The sequence below is a fragment of the Tupaia chinensis genome, unplaced genomic scaffold, assembly GCF_000334495.1.
Source record: "Tupaia chinensis unplaced genomic scaffold, TupChi_1.0 Scaffold000356_2, whole genome shotgun sequence".
Classification (NCBI taxonomy): domain Eukaryota; kingdom Metazoa; phylum Chordata; class Mammalia; order Scandentia; family Tupaiidae; genus Tupaia; species Tupaia belangeri.
The window spans coordinates 236,492-251,424 of NW_006159852.1; the positions used below are offsets into that span (position 1 = coordinate 236,492).

The 14,933-nt window shown below is 51.4% G+C and overlaps 1 protein-coding gene across 1 annotated transcript in view; it reads right to left on the reverse strand.

Annotated features, from left to right (window-relative positions):
* SAFB2 (scaffold attachment factor B2) overlaps nucleotides 1-14,933 on the reverse strand; it is a gene marked incomplete in the record, with an annotated part of 42,487 nt that overhangs the window by 27,076 nt on the left and 478 nt on the right. The window contains 8 exon segments of the mRNA XM_027773531.1: nucleotides 1,330-1,430; nucleotides 2,159-2,208; nucleotides 2,635-3,148; nucleotides 3,889-3,916; nucleotides 4,610-4,672; nucleotides 7,616-7,819; nucleotides 7,898-7,962; nucleotides 13,940-14,027. Of these exon segments, the coding sequence (XP_027629332.1) occupies nucleotides 1,330-1,430; nucleotides 2,159-2,208; nucleotides 2,635-3,148; nucleotides 3,889-3,916; nucleotides 4,610-4,672; nucleotides 7,616-7,819; nucleotides 7,898-7,962; nucleotides 13,940-14,027 (1,113 nt within the window).

Here is a 14,933-nt window from a genome sequence, read left to right on the forward strand (position 1 = left end):
AGTTTGAGTGGCGGACCTGGGGGCTTGCCCCAAATCCCAAGAAGAACACAAAAGGAACTGCAGCAAGGCTGTGGGGAAGGGGTGACTTCGCTTTCCCTCTCTGCCTCTTTCCAGAGCACAAGTACCTACAGCAAATGAAAACGGAACAAAGGAGAACAAAAAGAAAATAACCTCTGCAGGCGGGATGAGGCTTGGGTGCTTACGGCCGGCCTGGAACCTTGGCCCCTTGGGGGCACTTCGTGGCAGAGCCCCCTCCTCCCTCGGAAGGCTGCTCTTCCCACAGGCACCCAGAAGGCCGGAGCAGTCCTGGTGGCTCCTCACGAGACTGTTCCAGCAATTGCTCCAGGAAAAGGGGGTCATTTTTAATTGTCCTTCGAGTTCCTCTGAGGCTCCAGAACGTTATTTTCCTCCCGCCCCCATGAGTGGCCTTCCGCTATCCCAGTTATCTAACTATAGACTCAAAATACTAAAAGGTGCCCAAGTCAGGTATGCATGTACTGCTTACAGACATTAATGCCCTCACAGGCTCACGTCCAGTTCCGCACAGGCTGGGAGCCAGCAGTTGCCCTGAGACTCGGGTGAGCACGGGCACGGGCACTTACAGGGCACTGCGGGTGCGCCCACTCGGCAGCCCCGGGCCAGCAGTCACGTCCTGCTTGTTACCAGGTGACACTGAGCCGGAAACAGCCCCCGACGCAGATGGGCATCCCCACCCCTGCAGTTTCCTGTGTACTTGGAAATACCTCTTTCTTTGTACAAGACAGGGAGAGGAAGACGACACACACCCTGACAGGGTCTCGGCACACCACGGCCCTCTCGCCAGTCCCCCAGCCAGCCAGATCTCGGGGGCACACAGGCAGGCCTGGTGTGTCCAGGTGAACCCTGCGTCTAAACCCAAGCCTCCCCTGTGGCTTCAGTATCACATGGGGGTGCCCGACCTTGCTCTATGGTAGAGAGGCCAAGTTTCGTTTGAAATAAAACAGAAATGAGAAATAATACAATTAACAGCAACGAGAAATAAGTTGCTGGGTTTATTTTACTTTAAAAATGTTTTTTAATTGTCAGAGAGCACATGGATTAGCCAGAAGGAGCGGGCAGCCCTCCATGGTGTGTGGCCACATTGCAACCCCCTACTCTACTCTGCGCTCTGGCGATGTGGGGCACGCACACACACACACCCAGCATGCTTCTCAACCCATCGGGCCCAGACGCAAACTGCAGTCAGCCGCACAGGAGCTGGCTCCCCCAAGCACTAGGCTACGAGGCCAGGTCCAGGCGTCTTTGGAAGCCACACACTGGGGCTTCCAGCAAGTCCCAGGGAAAGCATACCTTCCCGTACTTGCTGAAAAGGCTCTTCAGGTCTGTTGCGCGTGTGGTAGAAGACAGTCCGCTGACCCACAGGTTCCTACCAGAGCTGCTGCTGACCCGACCTGGCAGGAGAGAGGTTAGAACTTGAGCCGGGAACGATGGAAGGACGGCCATCCTAAGCCAGGACCCTCGCTAAGCCCTGGCCGCACTGGAGCTCAGCTCTCCTGACGCAGGGGTTTCATCGCTGCTGCACGTGCGTGGGGGACGGGTAATGTGGACGGGAGAAACTCAGGGTTTCTTCACTGGGAGCACCACTGTGTCCATGTAGTTACAAGCTTCTGTTCCGCTTTCTTTTAAAGAGGTCAGGTCTCACTAGGTTGCCAAGGCCGGCCCTGAATCCCTGCCCCTCCTATCTCAGTCTCCCAAGTAGCCGAGACTACAGGAAGGTGCCACTGTGCATGGCCTACACCGTCTTCTGATGACTGGCTCTCAACCGAGACAGCTACCTGTGAGCGTCCTGGTTATTATTCAGGGGCACGGATCTCCTGGACTTGTGCTTTCACAAATGACAACTGTCATAAAAACGTGACACGGATTCTCGGAATTCCTGGTTATTATTCAGGGGTACGAATCTCCTGGACTTGTGCTTTCACAAATGACAGCTGTCATAAAAACGTGACACGGATTCTCGGAAACCTTCACAGCCAGTATCTTAAGAAGCCATGCGGTGGCTAATTATAGTCACCCACAATAAAACGAATAACTGGATCCAAACTGTGGATAGTGCAGGCCCCTCCTCCCAAAATAAGGGATCCACGCATGGCTCCCGACCACGTAAGTTAAATCATACCTTTTTCATCCTTAATGATTGGCTTTATATCTTTTTCTTCCTTAAAAGAGCTAGAGACAAAAGTTCATGTTACTCATACAGGAAAAAATGAAAGAGAACTAAATCAAAATATGGTATGTGCTAAAACTGAATACCTACCAGAAATTAATCTGAAATAAAATTTTAACAGACACCTTTGCAAACTTATACTGGAAAATCTGACCCCAAAAATACAATGTCAGATTCATAAAAGTCAATTCGATTTGGCTGAAGATAACAATTAACGATTTAAGAGCACAACCGTGGTAGGTTGAGAAAAAGAAAAGGAATCGTATCACCCATTAAAAAATACACAAAGAGAAATAAAACACTGCTTAGAGGTAAACTACAATTTCGTCAGTCTGGCTGGCCAATTGCAGAAAAAACAGCTTATGTGTGTCATTAAATGACCAATGAAAAGGAGATAGCGTCTGGTCTAAAACTGAGAAAAAACAAACCTCATTTTCTGATCAGCGCCCTCACTGGCTGAGGACTCTTTAGTGGCCGGAGGGACTTCATTACAAGCTTCAAAATCAAACTTCTTCACGTCTTCTTTGCTATCTCTGGCTTCTGGGCTTGGGGCTTCCGTGGGCGCTTCCGCGGCCTCCTCGCTAGAGGCCTCCGCGGGCTCCGAGGCCGCGCTACTCTGCTCAACTGGCTTCTCTAGCCCTACAGGCTCACAGTCCGTGCTCGCGCCAGCGCCAGCGCCCGTCTGCTCCGCGGGCTCCCTTTTCACTACCGCTAACGGGGTGTCTGCCTTGCCCGACTGAGCGTGTGTTGACTCGCTGGCCAAATCTAAATCACCCTCCTCCGGATGAGCGCTGTCAAAAAGGTCCTCTTCCTCCGCAAGCTTTCTGTCTGGCCCCACGCTACTTGTATCCTGTGCAAATGGCTGCTCCAGCTCGGAACCTTCTTCTTTTACTGGCTCAGATTTACAAGTTTCCCCCAAAATGTCGAGTATTTTCTCATTTTCTACGGATTTAACAGGAATAGAATGGCACAAGGTTTAATTACCAGGGAAATACAGCAATCACAAATGCGGAACTGGCACGGCTGCCACACTAACACCGAGAGCACTGCTAGCCACACAGAGATTGGAAAACCCGCGGCACACACAGTTACACTGGTACACTACCTGCGCTCCGCATTCACTGACAGCTCGACTTGCACGTTTTCTTTGAATTTTGTTTAACAGAACAGTCCAACATGAAAACCGAAACTCTTCCGACGGCAGGAGACAAACGCAGTCCAGAGGGGAATAAAGTGTTGGAAGTTTCCATGAAGACACTCGGTCTCCTCTTCTGGAATCCAGTCCCTGTCCCTTCTCAGTCAGAGGTGCCCTGACCACAGCTCTGTCCTGCCTTAATGTGTTAGTCAGAGTGACTGCAGCAAAATATCACAAGATCTGTTTCATGTGTAGAAACACATGGAAGACTCTCAGAGGGAAATGACTGAAATGCCACTCTACGTGGCTGGAGATGCAAGTAATCACCGCATCTCACCAAAGATGTTTGCCATCGACGAGCCAGAACGGCCCTTCCACAGATCTGGTGATATGAGTGGGTTTCCAATCTCTGATCCTTGTACGATCTGGATTGTCCACCATTAGGGTAATTTACAAAGACCGGCACAGCTTAAAAGAGAAACAGCTTTAAATAACAGTAGCGTGAAAACTTTCAAACCATTAATTGTCGCATTTATCTTATCAGTACCTGGCTCCAGGAGGGGTTCTTCAATATCCTATTTAAGAAAGAAAAGAAAAAGCAAATCTACCAGTCACTTCGGGAACCAGGACCAAATCAATCTAGCTTTGAATCATCTGTAAACTGACGGCTGCTTGAAAAGCTTTCTCTGCTCAGAACACACCTCATCCTACTGTAACTCAGGGAGGGCGAGCTCACCCTGCTGCTCCTCCTGCGCACCCGTGGGTTAGCGGCGGTCACACTGGCACTCTGCCCAGCCCACAGCCCCTGGAGCTGGCCTACTCCTGTGGTCACTGCAGAGGTACAGGGGTGGCCGCCTCATTGTACACCTCAGCCATCTAAGAAATCTTCCCCACCAGACACCATTGTCTGTCACCGGGCCCCGTTACCTTGCACTCCGCTGTCTCTTACCCTGACGAGGATGTTCTCTGAGCTGCCCCTGCCTACGCACAAGCTCGCGTGCACCCCCCTCAGCCAGTCACGCTCTGTTCTGCCCCGGGTCGAGGGCCACACCTGGTCCGTACTCCTGTTCTAACTCCTGACCAAGGGTTGGACTTCAGCGAGGGCCTGACTCCCACTGGGAACCTTCCAGGCACCTCTGCCCACCTGTGACTCCTCATCACCGGCCCCTAGCTCGGTCAGTGCTCGGTCACACAGCCAAGTTCTCACCACTGCGGAGTGTCAACCACTCACTGAGAGTTTCCCGGATGCCACACTGCGGGGGACCTACCGGAGTGACTTTGAAGTCCAAGGCTGAAACTTCCAAAGCATCCTCAAAGCCTTCCCCATCCACCTGAACAATGAAATGGACATGACTTTGAGGAGAGTAGTTACGAAAGAAAGCCAAGGCCCACCCATCGTCACCATGGCCACGCCCTCCTGAGCACCCCTTGCTGGCCCCAGCCTGCTGCCCCATCAGCCAGTGCAGAGCCTCTCCTGCCCATGCTCAGGGACAGCCCCGGGTGGCTGTCAGTAACCGTCGGGGAGTTTCTGAGTACTCGAAGCCGACATACACCACCCAACCTCAGGATTTCCAAGGCAAAGCTCAAAAGGGTAACCTCTGCATACCTCTATTTCATGGAAATGCTTTCTTCTTTTTATTTATTTATATTTCAGAGAGATTTTCGCTATAGGGCACACGCGCTCACCGGAGAGACAGAGACAGAAAGCGAGAAATCACACCCCAGGGAGAATGGCCACACTTCAATTCCTTCTCCTCCACTCTCCTCTCGGGGTCTTGGGCACACACGCACACTTGCCCAGTATGAGTTTTAAGTTTCCAGGTCCAGGGCTTGAACTCGAACCACAGTCAACTACATGGGAGTCCAGCAACATAACCATTATGCCAACTGCTGGTCCCCTTCTTTTTCTTTTTTAAAAAATGCATTTATTTAATTCCATTTATTATTATTACTCTTATTTTAAAGTTTGCTATAGGGCACATGCAGTCACTGGAGAGAGACGGGAGGGAGGGAGGGGAGGGAGAAAACAAGCAGGCAGGGCCGCGACCCAGCCACAGTCACCATGTGGGAGTCAAGCACTTTAACCGCCACGCCACCTGCTGGCTCCACACAGAAAAGCTTTCTATCAACAATAACAAAGCACTTTCTTCTGGGCTACTTTACTTAAAGTGGACATTGAGCTTGATCTTCTCCTTCCTACTTACCAAACCAAAGAACTGTTATCTGAAAACGCAGTGAACTGGAAGGCCTGTGTCTTTCTAAGTGAACTACAAAGACACCCTGTCCACACTGTCCTGTGCTGCGTTCCTTTTCCAGATTTGAGTCTCTGACCGGGCTGCCTCCATTAACCGAGAAGCTGGTGAGCAAGAGTGTGCTTGGAAAGTAACTGCGGCCCCACAGCTATCACAGTAAGGAAGCAGAGGACTATGCAGCTGGTGTGGTGGGTAAGGCACTGCACGCCCACATGGCCAACCGTGGTCTGAGTCCTGGACGTGGCAGCCTGAAAACCATGGCAGGCACGTGTGCGTGTGCCCACACTGAGGAGGGATCACGGCATGGCCATCCCCCAGGAGGTGATGGCTCCCTTTCCCACAGTCTCTGGAGAGCACACACACCTATAACAGAAATCAGGGAAGGGCCAATCGTTGCTCACCGCTCCCCTAGGTCAAGGTGCAGCTGTTCTGCAGCTCACGACTGGACCTTAAGGTCTGAGGTCCAGCTCTAGAGGGCATGTTGTCCTGAGGGAGAGAGCTCTAATGCTGAGTGAGGAAAGCCACCAGCTGCAACAGCTGGATATGGGAAGTCGGCTGGATGAAAATGACGGACCAGTTTGGGCCAGCCCATGTCATGGCTGTTCCGGTGGCTAGATCTCACGTGGCTGACCGCATGGTTCAATTCTTGAACGCAGCAGCTTGAAAATCATGCCTGGCCCAAGTCCCTGTGTGCTCAAAACTCAGACAGGAGGAGGATGGAGAAGAAGGGAACGTGGCTTGGTCATCTCGTTGGGGGAGTGTTCTTTCTCAATTTCTCTCTCCAGAGAGTGCAAGTGTCCTCTGACAAAACATTTCCTCTAAGACAGCATCTCTGCAGGTGCTGGAAGACTCACCTGAGGGCTCTACTGTAAATACTCAAGATAGAATACCGCGACAGCCAGACCAGCCACAGAACTAACGCCCTCTGGGGGCAGAGAGTAGCACGGCAGTAACCTGGCTGGACCCGAGTGAGACCAGTCCGGAGCCCGCATCTCAGGACTGTCCTGAGCATACCAGGTGCGCACGGCCTGTGACCTGGGGCTGCACCAGCAGTGTAGGCCCCTGTGGGGGATGCCTGCACATCCGTCTGTCTGTCCTGCTGTCCTGGAAGGAAGGAAGGTCCCTCCTGGGCAGCCGTGGTTGGGCCCACTGGTCGATACTGCCACACAGGAAGCCCGTGCTCAATTCCTGGCCACCTCACAAGGAAGGGCGTGGGGGCACATCCCCCCGTTACTCGGGAGGCTGAGGCACCAGGATCGTGACACAGCAAGACCCTGTCTAAAGAAATAAAAGATTGTCTGCACTGCGGAATTAGAAACCGTTTCTGTTCTCTAGCATTTTAAAAAATCCATTTCTTCGGGCCAGCAGTTGGCATAATGGCTATGTCGCTGGACTCCCATATAGTCGACTGTGGTTCTAGTCCCGGACCTGGTGGCTTAAACTCACACTAGGTGCGTGTGAGTGCGTGCCCAAGATCCCAAGAGGAGAATGGAGAGGAAGGGACTGCAGCGTGGCCATCCCCCCTGGGGGGGATGATTTCTTACTTTCTCTCTCTGTCTTTCTGGCGAGCGTACGCATCCTATGGCAAAACTCTCTCCAAAAAAAAATTCGTTTCTTTCACGAGAGTGAGAGACAGACCACGGGCACACGCACCCAGCGTGTATAAGCCAACCAGGGAACTGAACCCGCCTCTCCCGCAAGGATCGAGTTTAGCTTAAGTGTGTTACGGAGGCACCCTGAGCCAGCCCTTATCTTCGACAAGAAAAACTTGCACCAGCTACGAGCAGTCTACACTGTGACTTGCAGTATGCCTGGAGTATCGCCCAGCCAAATACAACACACTCGAGTTCCGCAGAAAGGCCACCCGACACTCGGTCCCCCTGGAGCTTAAGAGGATGCAGTTCACCACCGAGATTCAGAGAGCGAGTCCTGCCCGTGGCGGCGCAGCCATGCTCCCCTCATACAGACGGCACCTGACCGCTGGCCTACTGGCACACGCCGCCATGTCCCCAAGTTACCTACAGCATGCTCTGTGAGCTGGGCCGGAAGCTGTCCGTCCTGCAAGGCCACGCAGTCTTTACTGTCACAGAGGGAGTCGAGGAGGCTGTCGGCGCCATCCTCCCCGAAGTCTGGAGCACTACTATTCTCGACGTCGGTCTCGTCTAACACGCTAATGTCCATCATGTCGATGTTCTGCAAGTGCTCGAAACTCGCGTCCATGTCCTCCTGCAAAGAAGCACCCGTGTGAATGACCAGGGGACCGCGGCAGAGCCGCTGCTGCCGTCTCCGCGTGATGCCACGTACCTGCCCGTCTCTGGAATCCTCTTCCAGGCCATTGTCCTCTGTGCCGTCCTCGTCCATCCTTTGTCCTAATTACAGAACAATCGTTCGATCAGAAACACTCGTGTTCTGGCCTCGTAATTCATTGACGCAATGACAGATTTCAACCTTCCTTCCCACCCTGAAACAAGAGCGTCAGTTCTTCTGTCGTGTTTAACTCTGTCGTCACTGATATTCTAAGGAAGCGAAAGACTGGGACGTGAACACTAGGATTTGTGTCATCCAATCCAAGTATTTTGGCTTCCACCAAGAATCCAAAAGCTCAGAGGATTTTAAAACTGCTCCAAACCAACATGTATGCCCAAAATGAATAACAAGCCGAGCATGAGAAGAGCTTCAGACACACGTGCACAAGCAGAGCCCACGCCTACCCGGTGGTCGAAGCGCGGCCACCTACAGTAACACCTGCACGTCCCTCACCGGGACCGCCATCCCGCTGCCCCTCTCTGCAGCCCGCCTATGTCCAGCAGGTCACCTGCCCTGTCACTTCACCATCAGGAAAAGGCAAAAGGGTGAAGGCTGCCATAAAACCAACAGACGTCCTGGGCTTCATGAGCACCACAGAGCTTCCTGAGTCATGCTGGGTACCCCGAGGGAGCACGCTGGGAACCCCAACACGCAGAAGGGACATAAAACCTCTTGGCCCACAAGCCTCAAAGCCCTTAAAACGGGCACACCCTTTGTCCCAGGAATTCTTTTGGGACACACACCACCAAGTCTGACAAGGAAGCTGCAAGCCGGGCACTTACTCTACCTGGAGACAGCGACCAGCCGACGGCTGAGAGCTGCGTCAGAGCACACCTACTTTCCTAGGCGGTGCACCAGGGGTGGGAGTGGCAGCACCCACAAATACGCTTGGTGTCCTACTGTGCTGGGGCATTTCGTGGACAGCACCAGGCAAGCTGCTCGACGCCCTGCCCCAGTGCACAGGGCAACGCCCCACCAGAGAACCGGCCCACAGGGCCAGGGCTGAGGAGCCCACGCAACACCTACATCCTGTGACCTCCAACACTAAGCTCAGGTCGGCCGGCGACACTGCCGTGACCTGCTGCTCCAACAACCCTGGGCCCACTCAGAGGCTCCTTCGTGGCCTTGGTCCCCCCCAGGTGACCTGCACCTGCCAGGTCTGTGCCCGGTCCCTGGCTGGCCAGGAAGCTTGGGAGGAGGGGAAGACTGCAGCATGCAGCATGAAACCCTGTCTGTCTGTCTCCACAACTCTCATGAAAGAAAGAAAAATAAATGACAAGTTTAAAGAATACTTAGCAGCCGAGGAAAATGTTCCAAAAGAACTTCCAAAAAACCCACACAGACCCATTTTCAGCAGGGATGTGTTTTTATGCGTCCAAGTGGGGTACGCACTTACAGAATACACAGTGGCCGTGGCTAAAACGACGATCGATGTGGGGCATAGTGCTGGTATGTGTTGGGTCCAAGCACTGCAGGAGTACAGACCACTGTGTGCATACACACGTACACACAGACACACATCCGCCAGAAAGCAAGTGCGCTTGCCAGAGATGGCGGAAGGAAAAGAACGCATCCTCTGTGGGGCGCGGTCACGCCACAACCCCTTCTCCATTTCCCCATCCTGTCGGGATTTGGGGCACATGTGCTCTTCAGAGTGTTTCAGCAGGGCTGGGCTCTAATAAACCACTTGGGAGGCCGTGTGGGTCCACGTGCTCACCCACTGGACCACAAGGCCAGCCCTCCTAAAAACAATACCGCAATAATTTTTTTCGGAATGTAAGAAAGTTAAACATGAAACAGCTCAATGTTTGACAAAGACCCTCACTGCAGTGTGTATACCTCCAGTAACCCATTCACCATTACTACCAGTAATTACTCAGGGCTGGCAGGCGGCACGGTGGTTAAAAGTGCTGGACTCCCACACGGCCACTCATGGTTTGAGTTCTTGACCTGGCAGCTTGCTTTCTAACTTTCCCTTTCTCTCTCTTTCTGTCTTCCTCTGGTTAAATTACATAACCCCTTCTCCATTTCCCCATCCTGTCGGGATTTGGGGCACATGTGCTCTTCAGAGTGTTTCAGCAGGGCTGGGCTCTAATAAACCACTTGGGAGGCCGTGTGGGTCCACGTGCTCACCCACTGGACCACAAGGCCAGCCCTCCTAAAAACAATACCGCAATAATTTTTTTCGGAATGTAAGAAAGTTAAACATGAAACAGCTCAATGTTTGACAAAGACCCTCACTGCAGTGTGTATACCTCCAGTAACCCATTCACCATTACTACCAGTAATTACTCAGGGCTGGCAGGCGGCACGGTGGTTAAAAGTGCTGGACTCCCACACGGCCACTCATGGTTTGAGTTCTTGACCTGGCAGCTTGCTTTCTAACTTTCCCTTTCTCTCTCTTTCTGTCTTCCTCTGGTTAAATTACATAATATTAATTAAAGTGAAATAAACAATGAAAAAACATTACTCAGGAGGGCCAGCCATGGAGGCCCAGCTGTAATGCACCGTTCAGTGATGCTGAGTTCACGTGGAGAGGCCCCGGCTTGCACCCAGAAGTCTCCCTGTACTTGCCAGGTGCACACGCCTGTGGTCCAGGCTGGCTGAAGCTGGGTTAAAACAGCATGAAGACTGTCGGGAGTGCTGTCTGTCTCTATTTCATGGAAAAGTTAAAAATTAAAAATAAAAAAACCTACTCAAGAAACGTAGTTCTATTACATGTCAGGCGACGTGGGCCTTGCATTCTGTTACTCAGCACTCCCACCACCACCAGCAGGTTTTACTCCGTGCGTCAAACGCATGCAAACTTGGTTCAGTGCCCACACTTTGCATCCTACCTAAACACAAAAGCACATCCTTCTGAAGTCCACTGTGTAAAAATGCTTGGAAGCTGCACCCTGTCCAGAGGCTTCTGCACAGGAACCCGCAGCACTCAGGTGGGAGGTAAATAGGAGGATGCAGACTGAACAGCTTAACGGAAAAGCTTGACCCTCGAGCTCACAACCCCCTGTCGCAGCACCCAGTCAGTGGGAGCAGAGGTGCACACCACTGCCGCTGGCCCTCAGGCTGGACCAGGAACAAGGCCTGGGCCTTCCTCCACGTGGTCACAGCCTGCAGAGTCTCATTACAGCACCCTCACCGCTGGCTCATCTAAGCTTCACTCTAGCACAGACAGGTGTCTGAGTGCCTGACTACACTTCACTCTCTAATGACGCCATGACCCTCTTTAGGATATTCTGAGTAGGGAGCTGGAACCTCAGCTTTAAATGAGTGTACACACAAAGATGTCTTAAGCTGTACTGCTAAGTCATTTATGCAGCAATTCAAAATCGTGGCGTGCTTAGCCTTTAAGCAGAAGACGGATGCATGTTTCCTGCTGTAGACTAGTCTTTCCCATTTGGTACCTGCTCAGCCTTTCGAGCTGAAATACAGATACGGCATCAGCAAAAACACAGCGATGTTTTGAAACTGAATCTTAAATCCTTTATGAAACCTTACCAAAAAATTAAACCTTTCAAAACACATGCATATAGAAGCATGACAGAAAAGCTGTCCTTGTAGGAAAAGGAGCTTTAAAAACCGAGACTGGGGCCGGCAAGTGGTGAGGTGGTTAAGGTGCTGGACTCCTACATGGCTAATTATAGTTCGAGTCCCAGACCTAGCAGCTCGCTTTCTCATTTTTCCTTTCTTGCTCCCTCTCTCTCTGGTCAAATTAAATAATAAAAATAACAAGAAATGGAATTAACTAAATAATTCTAAGAAAAAAAAAAGCCAGAGATTGTTGAAAACTAACTTTTAATTTTATAAGCAGCCATCCTTCATCGCTTGACTTTTCCACTTCTCCAGGTAAATGGAACGTGTACGGGGGTTGGCCTTTTTACACAGCACGTTTTAAGAAAAGTCACATCCTTAGCACTGTAGAACCTCATAATGAGGAGTATGGCCAGTAAGGACAGTCCAGGATTCAAAGTTTTATGGCATTAAAAGCTCCCCAAAACTCTCATTAGCCCTAAAAAGGACTGAAGAAACCCCACTGAACCTTTGAAACATGCCCCCGGTGAAACAGGCTAACACAAAAGGCTGTAAGCCCTCTGGCTCCATTTACATAAGAGTCCAGAACAAGCCAAGGGCGGAAGAGAATGCCAGTGACTGGCAGAGAGGCTGGAGGGAGGGCGAGGAGAATGAGGAGCGACTGCTCATGGGAAGGATGGGGCATACTCAGTGGTGATGAGAACACCCCAGATTTGGATGGTGGTGGTGGTTGCACAACTTCATGATACACTAAGAAGCATTTGGTTCTCCGACATACACCTGTGAACTCAATAGTTTATGAACTCGGGAACCAGCAGTTAGCGTAATGGCTATATCGCTGGACTCCCACGTAGTCGACCGCGGTTCACGTCCTGGACCTGGTGGCTTAAAACTCACGTGAAAACAAGCAATCAAAAGACTAAACTTTTTATTCATTTTATCAAAGTGTAATTGACAAATAAAAATTATATACATTTAGGTGAGCAATGTGATGTTATTTATATTGTAGATACATATGTATACATTGTAAAATGGTTAAATACAGTTAATTGACATATGAACTACTTCATTTTTTGTTGTTGTGAGGACATTTAAGATCTCTTCTCTTAGCAATTTTCAGGAATACTGTACATTATTATATTATTATTAACTATATCCACCATGTTCTACAGCAGATCTCTTAAACTTATCCCTCCTGTTTAAATGAACTTTTTCTAATTGTAAATGAACTTTTTTATCCTTTGATCAACTTCTCCTCAACCTTAACCATCCTCTTCCCTCAGTCCCTGGCAACCACTATTCTACTCTCTGCTTCTATAGTTTGACTTTTTGATTCCACATGCAAGTGAGATTGTACAGTTCTTATAAGACTCTGAGAAAGTGTATATTTTTCAACTTACCATACAGAAGTGCATTTAAAAAAAAAAGAATGCTTTTTTTTAAGAGAAATTTTTGCTATAGGGCGCATGTGCTCGCCAGAGACAGAGAGACAGAAAGCAAGAAATCACCCCCCAGGGGGGATGGCCACGCCGCAATCCCTTTTCCTCCATTCTCCTCTCGGGATCTTGGGCATGCATGCACGCACGCACACGTGCCTGGCGTGACTTTAAGCCATTGGGTCCAGGACTCGAAACGTGGTCAACTACATGGAAGTCCAGTGACATAGCCATTACGCCAACTGCTGGTCCCACAGATTTTAAATTTTAAAGAAAGAAACTGGTAAAATACAGGCGGGGTCCGAATACCCTAACAATTTTGGACCCCAGAGATCCTGTTCTGTCTGGAGTTGTCCTTTTTCTTAGTTTAAGGCCTATTTTTTTGAACCAGGAACAAAGTCAAACAGGTACATTTCATGCTCAGACCAGCTGGGATAGCTTTCAGAGGTCTTAAAGAGTGCTCTAGTTCTCTGATCCCCACGACAAGAACGGAAATGTCTTCGCCATATGTTTAAGTTTACTGAGTGGGGCTAGCAGCTGGCATGGCAGTTAAGATGGCTGGACTCTCACATGGCTGACTGTAGTTCGAGTCCTGGACCTGGCAGCTTGCTTTCTCACTTTCCCTCTCTCTCTGGTCAACCTTAAACAAATAAAATAAAATAGTGACAGTGAATAAAATTAAATAAAAAATAATTCTTTAAATTAAAAAGTTTTACTGAGTGCCTGGACACCTCTCCTCTTCCCTGCATTCTTGGCATAGCTCCTCACTAAGCCTCGTACCAGAGAGAGGACAAGGGCCAAAGACGTCTTCCCTGTCCTGGGGCAGGAAGGGCTGGGCACCATTTCTCTGCCCAGCCACGACGTGCCACACTGCGTGACGCTGGAGCTATATGGGAGATCTGGCTGGAAGAACGAGGGCATTACAGTGTGGCAAGACCCTGTTGGGGCGTCCTGGTCTCCCTCTCTGTCCTCCTCCCTCTCCTGAGAGAAAGGCATAACCTTGAAGGGTTTTTTTATCTCTACATTTTCTAAACACTCAGGCCCCAGGCTACAGTAAGACAGGAGCAGATACCTTTTATGTATCTCTTTGTCATCTTCTTGCTTGCGGCTTCTAACTCGATGCCAATTTCATCTGGATCCTGCCCTTCTTCCTTAACCGCCTGTCAAGAAGAGGTGCATTTTTTACAGCATTATTTGAGAGCTGCAGGGCACACGCTGTTCCCCGTAAGTAACGACTTCCCAGTAAACAAAGGCAAACCCGGCCTTGCAGAGAGCGACTCCGGTTCTGCTCTCTGGGCTGCGAGCCCAAAACCGCTCAGGACCAACCTAGAACAACTTGGCCCTCTCTGGGCCCCGTGCCCAAAAGGCAGCGGAGGGAGGCTGTGCGTGGGGGCTCCAGAACTGGGGTCAAAAAACAGCCCCAAACATGGCCACGAATCTCCACAGCGCCCCACCTTCCACTCTAAGTTCCAGGAGGAAAGAAATATCAATGGGGGGGGGGCTGCTCTTGGCCTCGCCCGGGGCGAGGAAAGAAATATCAATGGGGGGGGGGGCTGCTCTTGGCCTGGCCCGGGTCTGAAGCGCCGGGTGGGGTTCACGGCCATCCTCCCCCTGCTCCGGGCCAGGAGGGCTTCCCTCCACGGGTACTGGGGGCTTGGAAGATCGAAGTACAAACGCGCTTCGGTGCAAAACGCTTGGAGAGCCTGCATAACGCGTGACCCCTGCGGACAGGGCACTCCCCGGGTCCCCCCGCCCCGGAGCTCGGGGTCCAGCAGGGAAAGCGGACAGTCCCCAAGGAGCGGCACCTACGGGAGGGTGGTCGCGGAAGCCCCCGACCCGGACAGGTCCCAGGCGACGACGAGGCCACGCTGGGACCCGGGGCCCGGCACCGCCTCTCTCCTGGGACGTCCATTCTCCAGACGGACCTGGGGCGCCCGGCGGGAGAGGCACCTGCCCAAGGTCACAGAACCGAGGCTCGAACCCGAGCGCGCGGCGGGGTCTGGGGGGCACCCCCGGCTAGACGGGACTGGCTGGAGGGAGGAACAGAGAGGGGCGGGTCCGGGCCA